Below are 10,072 nucleotides of genomic sequence, written 5' to 3' on the forward strand. Positions count from 1 at the left end.
CTGTCTTTTAATTGGTAAGTTCCAAGTGTCTTGGTTGGTGGTTGACTCAGTTTTAGATATTAAAAAAAATCTAAAAGTATTTTTATTTTACCTTTGTTCTTGACAGATCATTTTGATGGATGTACAGTTGTAGGTTGGTGTTTCTTTTCTGTCAGTAGGATAGGAATACTAGTCTACTGTTGCTTATACAAAGTGTGCTGCCAGTGTTATTTATGCTTTTTTCTTTTTCTTTTTTTTTTGAGATGGAGTCTTTCTCTGTTGCCAGGCTGGAGTGCAGTGGCGCGATCTCGGCTCACTGCAACCTCCGCCTCCCGGGTTCAAGTGATTGTCCTGCCTCAGATTCCCGAGTAAGTGGGACTACTGGTGCCTGCCACTACGCCTGGCCAATTTTTGTATTTTTAGTAGAGATAGAGTTTCACCATGTTGGCCAGGATGGTCTCGATCTGTTGACCTCAAAATCTGCCCGCCTCAGCCTCCTGAAGTGCTGGGATTACAGGCGTGAGCCACTGCGCCCAGCCTATTTATGCATTTTTGAAGAAAATATCCTTTTTCTTTTAGTTACGTTGGATTTTCTGTCTTTCGTGTTACATCATTTCACTTCTAAGACTAGATAGAGATTATATTTATCCTATTTTGGATGCATGTGTTTCATGATTCTGCATTTTGTGTTTCATGAGATCTAGAAGTTTCTGAGCCCTGTATTCTTTAAATATTATGTCTCATTAATCTCTTCTCTCCTGCTGGAACTTTAACTGGATATATATACACACACTAAACTGTTTCCAGATCATTTATTCTTTGTCTTTCATATTTTTTATCTCTTTGTTTCTCTTTACCAGAATTTACAGTGCTGGGTAATTTCATAAGGCATATATTTTAGTTCACCAATTTTCTCTTCAACTGTGCCTAATATCCTCTGTTAGGATCTTTTTGGGATGGGTTAGAACCCATCCCATCTTTTTTTTTTCTTTTAACAATTACGTTTTTAATTTCTAAAAGTTCTACTTGGTTCTTTTTTGATATGGTCAGTCATTCTTCACATTCTTATGTTATATGCTGATTTTTATGACTCTAGAGCTATTCTGTAGACTATATCAGACATTCCCAATGTCTGATATCCTTGGGGAGGGGGATGTCTAAACTTAATTGCCTTTTTTTTTTCTTCTGTTGTCTCTCCCTCAATGTAGCTGTCACCTCATGTGTTTGGTGATCATTGATTACGAACTTCTGTTTGATCTTTGTGGGAATCTTGAGAGTCTAATTTGGGGATGCTTTCTTTCTGAAAGCATTTCTATCGGCTTTGTCTGGGAGCTAGGAAGTTTAGGTGGCATCACTTTTAAGTTCCTACGTTTTGCTTCTAGCCCAGAGCTCAGCGTCCTGATCCTACTACTGCTCTTGGTACCACCACTCGTAGCACTAAATTGTAGCCAAGTTTAATTTCTAGCTCAAGGTTTGTTGCTTTTGCATGGAGAGGGTGGCTTCAGATGTTCCCCCATTTCTATGGTCTCAGCAAAATCATCCAAAAAGTGTTGTTTTTTTTTTTAAAAATCTAGGATCTACCTTTTTCCTCCCAATAGTACATTCCCCCAGAGTGTCTAGTTCACCAGTTCACCATAACTGATGGGGTCAGAAGCTCTTTATTTTAATGTTTAATTTTAGTAGTATATTTTTGTTTGTATTAGAAAAAATTTTATGGTACCAAACAAGCTTTCTTGGTGATATCAACATTTCTATTAAAACTAGTTTGCATCTAAGTTAAGATTTGAGTTATCCTAAAGAAAACTATTAAGTAAATAGCAGTACAGATGACAAGTGGATTGCACAGTATATCCTCTAGATCCATAGTGACCCTACAGAGGTAAACCTGTGATGGTCAAACAGTGTGAAAACTGCTGTCAGAGACATGGGTAGGGTGCTCTTGTTTATAGAGAAGAGGTGCAAAAATCAGCTTGATCGTAGTGGGAAGATCAGGAAATGCTTCCTGGAATTGGGTATTAAGAACTGATAGCATTAGGTGGTTACAGAATAAGTTTTGTTTGGGAAGGACTGGGGTATGACTGGCTTCTAGGTTGTGTGTTGTGGAGTGACTGGGGATAAAAGCAGAAGCAAGATCACAAAAGGCCTTCTATGCTTATATTAGGGAACTTAGACTTTATTTTCAAGCTGAAGGGAAGCTGTTGCATGGTTTTAAGCAGTACAGTGACATGATCAGAGTTTTAGAGGGTGCCAAGATTGAAGGCAAGCCTGACCAGTTAGGAGACTGCTTGTTAAATTAGTTCAGAGGAGAAACAGTAAAGGCAGTGGCACTGGGCGTGAAGAAGTATATGTGTGCTAATTTTAGATTTCTTAGGGAAGCAGAAATGACAAGAGTTTGTGGTCAGTTGGACAGAAATGTTGAAGGAGAATGAGGAGACTAGGTTGACTCCCAGGGTGTAGGTTTGGGTAGTAAAATGGCATGTGGAACAATTAACTGATAAACAACATACAGAAAGAGGAAAGAACTTGGTTTCATATGTTTGTTTTTGAGGAAAAGATGTTTGTTTTTGAACTTACTGATTCAGAGGGGCTTGTGGGACATCTTGGTTAAGATCCTGTTGTAGTTCTAGTAGGGTCTAGAAATCAAAAGATACAACCTCGCCTGGAAGGATTTGGGAGTCTTCAGCACTTGGAAGTTTGGAAGCCATTGTTTACTGTAGTGCATATGAGATAATTTAAACTGGGTACATAGATAAACACTTGAAAAAATTTTAATAGATAGGAATTTAATGTGTATGAGAAACATAACTTGCACATCTAACCTTTGATAATCATGGACATCATCACTTAGGCCAAGCGAGCTCAATAAAAGGGAAATATTAACTAAAAGTATATGTGATACATGGAAATGGCAAAAATCATGATGAAGCTATGCAAACGATGCAAGTTCAGAAAGTGCTGTGTTAAGTCATGGGTGTGGTGGATAAATTCACCCAAGGAGAGAGTAAGAGTGAGAAGAAAAGAGAGTTGACATTGGGTGGCGGGGAATGGAGAAGAAGAGCCCATGAAGGAAACTGAGGAAGAGCAGCCAGACGAATAGGAGGAAAACCAGGAGAAGATGGTCTTTGGAGTCCAAATGAAGAGTTCTGAGGAGGAAGTGGTCCACAGTGTCAAGTAAGTTGTAAGCTGAAAAGTGCTCTTTGGATTTAGCAATTAAGGTAGACTATTTAGCTGGAAGCATCCAAACAGTGGATTTTAAAAATACTCATCTAACGTTAATGTTAATAATAGCTGGTATTTATAGCATTTCCCATATACCTGGTACTCTTCAAAGCACTTGACATGTATTAACTGATTGATCAGGTAGGTAATATCGTTATCCCCATTTGATATGCGAGGAAACACAGAAGAAGCACAGAGAGGTTAAGTAACTTGCCCAATATCACACACCCAAGGAAACAAGAGAGCCAGGATTCAAGCCGAGAGTCTTGGCTACAGAGTCCATGTTCTTAACCACTTTGTCACATTGCCTCTCTAGTTAAAATACAAGGCCGGGTGTGGTGGCTTACGCCTGTAATCCCAGCACTTTGGGAGGCCGAGGCGGGTGGATCACAAGGTCAGGAGTTCAAGACCAGCCTGGCCAATATGGTGAAATCCTGTCTCTACTAAAAATACAAAAATTAGCCTGGCGTGGTGGTGGGCGCCTATAATCCCAGCTACTTGGGAGGCTGAGGCAGGAAAATCGCTTGAACCCGGGAAGTGGAGGTTGCAGTGAGCCAAGATCGTGCCAGTGCATTCCAGCCTGGGTGACAGAGTGAGACTCCGTCTCAAACAAACAAACAAACAAACAAACAAACAAAAAATAGAAAATAAAATTTACCCCAGTGTCGTAATTACGGTACAATTGGTGCTGTGTGTGTTACCAGTGAGATTTGCCAGACTTGAATGACCAGTATCAGTCTGCCAGGTATGAGCGCATTAATTGTATTGTAATTGACGCCATGATGTGTGGGCTGTGACAGTTCTTGGCTCTTTCTGTATTTTATGCCAAAAAAATTTGTAAGACAAGTGAGTTTAGCATATACCTCACATCATGTGCTATAGTTTGGGTGCTCCATCCAGTATCTTATGTTTTCTGGTCATGGTTCTAGATTTTTTTAAACTCTAGAAATATTCATGCAAAATAGGTCAGGTTCTAGACATTATAGATGAGCAGTCTTTTGTGGAAGGTCATTAGTGATCTTCATGAAAGCAGTTTCCCTTGAATGGTCGAAGTGGAAACCAATTTGTAGGAGACCGAAAGTGAATGAGAAGGAGGATTCAGATGGGTGAAAAATGAAGAGTTCTTGATGAAGTTGAAGAATGGCTGTGGTAGGAAATCAGGAAGACATGAGCCATAATGATTCTTGGCTATGATCAGAGAGGAGTTAATAAAAAGTTTTACAACTGGTTTTGACCCAGGTGGTGATCTGAGGTGTCACTCTCGGGTGGGAGAGCCTAGTGAGGTAGGCAGTGAAGTTCATGTTAGTTGAGGAGGTTGTTTAACTACAAGGCTAGAATATTGTGTGCATGGACCTCGATGTGGCTGGGATGATGACAGAATTTGGAGGAAAGAGAAAAACACTGTGAACTAGTTGCCAGTGATCTTGAAACATTACAGTAACCAAGAGATAAATAGGTGACAATGACAGGAAAAGTAGATGTAGTAAAAGAGAGTGTTTGAGAACAGAAGCTATGGCAACTAAAGACTGGATTTGAATCCTTCCCAGCTTGGTGACATGAGCAAATTACTTGATTTAAGTGAGCATTTTCCCATCTTTACTGTGGAGATGATGATAATTGTGCCTGCTAAGAAGAACTGCTTGAGGATTAGTGAAATTATGCATGTAAAACATTTGGTACAGTGTGTGACACATAGTACAAATAATTTGCTAGGAAGATTGTTATTATTCTTCACTTGTGAGATTGTGAAGTTTTCATATAGCAATTTGGACATCATGAGATGGATTGATTAAATAAATAGATTTGTATTTCAAGGACTGGTGGTGGTCTTGCTTTGGAAAGAAGAAACTTGGTTTATCCTAACAATAGTAGGATAATAATGGTGAAGTGAGAGGTACAAGGAATAGTGTTAATGATGTGCTGGTGATGATAGGAAAAGAAAGCCATTATATGAGCAAGAGCTAGAAGTAATAAAATGGTGCATTTTTCAGTGATGTTTAGCCTATGTAGCTATTCTCTGATAACTATAAAAATCCTTATTATTGAAGTTTCTTCAGGAAAAAAAAAAAAAAACCCTTAGTCTGAAACTTTAGCACTAACCCCCTTGGTCCCCCATTGAAATAAGTATTTTTAAAACATGGCTTTTGATAATGTGAGGGTTTTTTCCTTTTTGCAATTTAGCAGTGCTGATTGTGTATTGCAGTAGTTGTGAGAGCGTTAGAAGCAGCAGTCGATAGGAGGATGGAAGGTCTGGATGCTGCCTTAAGGAGTTAGGAGATTGGCAGACTTCCCCTGTACCACTCTAGCCCTACTCCTTTGCCCAAGATAGAAACACACTGCGAGATGAGTAGGAAAATATGAGCAGTTGATAGGAAAGTTCTCAGCGGAGTCAGGATTTAGTTGAGGTTGAGAATATAACAGTTTGTGTATGATGAAATGGCGCATTTCTCAGAATGCAGTAAAAGCAGGTAGGGTACAAGTGCAGCAATGGGAAGATGTCTTTTCTTCATTCAGCAAACACTTATTTGAGAGCTTACCATGTGCTAGGCACATACAAAGATAGATAAGATGCCCTTAGTGATCCTCCATTTAAAGGAGACATGTAAACAGATTAACTTAGAGTAGAGATGGTGAATATGTGAACCTAAGGAAAGGAAGAAATAGATTAAATTATCTGGAGAGAGTCAGGGGAAAAGTCAGCAGAATGGGGACGAGAATCTTTCGGAGCTCAGTGTTCTGATAGAAGTTATTTCCTTGGGACATAGGTTCCAAGTATTTTTCTAATATACCATAGAAGCCAGGAAAACTTTCTTCTATCATCTCAATTGATTTAATTACTGACTTGAGTTTGTGTTGTCTCCTTAGACTTGTGCATCATGGACAATTTTGCTGAGGGAGATTTCACTGTGACAGATTATGCCTTGTTAGAAGATTGCCCTTACGTGGACGATTGTGTCTTTGCTGCTGAATTTATGAGCAATGATTATGTTCGCGTGACTCAGCTTTACTGTGATGGGGTGGTAAGTAGGTTTGCTAATTTTTCATTTTTGACATTGTGTACTGAAGGTTTTCTGGTTTAGGGCTCTCTGAGTAAAGATGTTTTTGTGGTATGTGCATTTTGAGAGGGAGGTACACGTGCTGTTGAAAAGTTGATTTGAGAAGGGAAAGTAAGCACTGGGTCAAAAATAAGATTGTGGAATGCCAGAAGACAAGTGGTGGCAAAAGGTGGTTTTCTGACAGGGAATTAGAAAAGCTCTTGGGGAGAGCCATAGAAGCAAACTCAGGAAATACTGTAAAAAGGGTCTCAAATTAAGCCTCATTGGCTGAAGATGTGTTTGAAGCATATAAATAAATGTCCACTGAAAGTTCTTTGGTTAGTTCTGGTAATCCTTAGATCAAAAATCAAGAACTGTACTTTACCATTTTATTAGACACAAATAAAAATAATTTTCTTCTTTTTAGGGTGTGCAATATAAAGATTATATCCAAAGTGAGAGGAATTTAGGTGAGTACATTGGTATTTTTAATGTTAATATATGGAAATACTATAAAGGGAGGTCCACCCATCCTGTCATAACAATACAACAGATTTCTATGCCTTTTAAAAATGTATTCTTACTAGTTTTTCACTAGAAATCAGAACTTTTCTTTGTTAAAATAGAGTTTTAGCCAGCACTTAAATATTCTTAACATTTAACAGGCTAAAATACTTCATTCATTTCTTCCCTCTCCATATCCATTTTTGCCTTTTTACTATTAACAGTGTTGATTCATTAAAAAATGAGGCACAAACATTAATTTTAAACTTTTTTTTAAATTAAGAATTTGACATCTGCAGTATATGGTGTAGTAAACCAATTTCTGTCCTGCAAGATTATTGTGATGCCATTAAAATAAACATCTTCTGGCCACTTCTGTTTCAACATCAAAACAGTTCTGTAATATCACGATTGCATCCCTGTGTGGACGCCAAGTAAGTTACTATATGTTACTCATTTTGTATGGGCAGTGATAAGCATGTTACCCAATACAAAGGAATGCAAGTTCACTGGAAGACTTATGTCTTATTCTCGTATGCTGCTCAATTTTTATCTAATAGGGTGGAAAAAACAAAGCTTGAGATTTGGATATGAATGAATAATTGTAACATAATCAGTGAAATTCTGAATAGTACTAGATGGTAGACTAGAAGTTGAGTCAGGAAGAATTAACATGTTTGTTTATAAGTATCAGTGTTATAGTACAGAAGAGAGGAAAAAGATACAGTATTTTGTTCATTGAATAAATAGCTTAGTTATTGCTACCTAGAGTGAAGAAAAAGAGAACTTATTTTTTTAATGGTTTGAGATACATAGCTAAGCATGAAGTTCAATGAATTTGTATATATGATAATCTAATCTTTTAAAAAATAAATTTGTCTTTAAGCAATTCACGTGCTTCTGAGATAAGTTTGAAGAAATTACAACATCTTGAGTTGATGGAAGATATTGTGGATTTGGCAAAGAAAGTTGCTGTAAGTGGTAGAATGTAGGTTCCCCCTGAGCCCTTGGTTTAAATAATAAACATTTATATGGTGTTAGACTCATAGGACTAATTTATAGCAATTAACAGGTAATGGTTTTAGTTTTGGTTAACCTGAGATGAATCTGCTATCCATCAGTGCGTGCTCAGTATTTGAGAGATCAGTGAGATGGTTGCTGTCATGGTTCTACGCTGGGGCCCAGGACTGCATCTTGTCATTAAAGGATAGAAGTTGGAACTTGTCACAGAAAGTGGTGCATGGGTTCATAGAAACCTTTGCCACCGGTTCTGAAAGTGATGTGCCCTATCTGTTGATATAAAGTCACATCACCATCAACAAATATTTTGTCTTTGGGTAGGTAGACTTTATCAGGGCAGATTTGAGGAGGTGTCCTTCCTTACACTGTTGAGATAAGTTGAGAGTTTTTGTGGTTTTAAAATTTTTTTTGAAAGCTGTTGGATAGCTTTTTAAATTTCAGTTGGTTATGGAGTCAAGTGTTGTTCTTGGTACTATTAAATTTAGAAAGGGCATTCTGATGTTTATTTTCTGCAGTAGTTATTTGCAGTAACATACAAATGTTAGCCACCACGCCTGGCCTAGTGTGAGCCACCACGCCTGGCCTAGTGCAATGAACTTTGAAAATTCATGTTGGCTGGTCACGGTGGCTCTTGTCTGTAATCCCAGCACTTTGGGAGGCTGAGGCAGGTGGATCATTTGAGGTCAGGAATTTGAGACCAGCCTGGCCAACATGTTGAAACCTCGCCTCTACTAAAAATACAGAAATAAGCTGGGTGGTAGTGGCATGTGCCTGTAATCCCAGTTACTTGGGAGACTGAGGCAGGAGAATCGCTTGAGCCTGGGAGGCGGAGGTTGTGGTGAGCTAAGATTGCGCCACTGCACTCCAGCCTGGGTGATACAGTGAGACCCTGTCTGGAAAAAAAAAAAAAAACTCGCATGTCTAAAGATTACACTAAGTTATTTTACTACTAGAACCCTATGGGAGACTATTTTGGAATTTCTTGTCTTAGGGTCTTAAGGGGTAACTTGGTCATGTAAATGCTTGTTGGAAGTGTACTATTGTGTACGTATAGTAGTGTTACTAAAATGTAGGCCATTTTTCCATTAGCAAATTCAAGTAGAATTGACTGAATAAGGAAAAAATATGTCCTTTTTTTATTTTTCAGAATGATTCGTTCCTCATTGGAGGCTTATTGAGAATTGGTTGTAAAATAGAAAATGTAAGTGGTTAAACACAGAACCTGGCACAGCCACTGTGGATGAGTGGCAGTTACCTCACTGCTCATTTCCCCTTGTATTGAGTCCATACGCTCAATGTTCTATATGTGGGGTTTGGTAGTATTGACTTCTATATTTTCCTTAAGCAGACTCCTCATTTTGGGGGTTTGGATCTTTTTTTTTAACCCATGTACATAGTGTAATTTTGAGCCTATTTTACAAGTTGATTCTTTTTCTCTTTTAGATTATTTACCTGGCTTATGTTTCCCCAAATGAAATTATTAGGCCTCTGGTATGAATATTTTTTGATATGTAATTACTAGGTAATCTCCAGATTCAATGTTAAACCAATTTTTAATTATACTGATGCCATAAACATGTATGTTTACCTTAAGCCCATTGTTAACTTTAATTTTTGAAGTTACTTTAGACGCTAGAAGTACAAATAACGTTTCTGTGAATTCTTGATCCTTCATGGAGATCACTGTACTGAGTGCCCATTTGCCCAGACACATCTTCCCCTTGTTCTTTATCTCCTTATTCTTCTGTTTGTCACAGACCACGTAAAATACGGAGTTCCTCTGGAGAACTTTAATCTATAAATTTAACCTTGGGGTAAGGATGGAGGTCTTTGTGTAGATGAGATCTGAGAACCCTCATCCACCTTGTTATATTGCACTCGCCTGCTACCCCAGGCAGTCTGGCCAGGTTGTAGACCTCAAATTCCAGGTCTGTAATAATTGCAGAAGCATCTTGAGCTCTGAGGGTGGTCTGAGGTCTCCCGAAGAGGTAGCATATGTGAGTCCATGGTATCTGTTAATTTACATGTCAGAGTCTGTCTACTCTAGGTTACGTGCCGGAGTAGCAAAAAATAAGTGGTTGCACCAGTTTTGTATTAAGGATCTGAAATACTTGCATAAGATGACTTTATAATGCCACATGCAAATTTAGAATTAATAACCAAATCCCCATTCTTCATTTCTCTTTTGAAACAGAAAATCTTGGCAATGGAAGAAGCTCTGAATTGGATAAAATATGCAGGCGATGTAACAATTCTAACTAAATTAGGATCAATTGACAATTGTTGGCCTATGTTAAGTATTTTCTTTACTGAAT

At 38.2% G+C, this 10,072-nt stretch overlaps 1 protein-coding gene across 1 annotated transcript in view; it reads left to right on the forward strand.

Annotated features, from left to right (window-relative positions):
- Positions 1-2,953: 2,953 nt before the first annotated feature.
- TTC3 (tetratricopeptide repeat domain 3) overlaps positions 2,954-10,072 on the forward strand; it is a 158,420-nt gene continuing 151,301 nt past the window's right edge. The window contains 7 exon segments of the mRNA XM_011987753.1: positions 2,954-3,150; positions 6,064-6,218; positions 6,661-6,703; positions 7,021-7,171; positions 7,624-7,711; positions 8,905-8,958; positions 9,952-10,072. Coding sequence (XP_011843143.1) covers positions 6,075-6,218; positions 6,661-6,703; positions 7,021-7,171; positions 7,624-7,711; positions 8,905-8,958; positions 9,952-10,072 — 601 coding nt within the window. The 5' untranslated portion in view covers positions 2,954-3,150; positions 6,064-6,074.

The sequence above is a fragment of the Mandrillus leucophaeus genome, unplaced genomic scaffold, assembly GCF_000951045.1.
Source record: "Mandrillus leucophaeus isolate KB7577 unplaced genomic scaffold, Mleu.le_1.0 Scaffold315, whole genome shotgun sequence".
NCBI lineage: Eukaryota > Metazoa > Chordata > Mammalia > Primates > Cercopithecidae > Mandrillus > Mandrillus leucophaeus.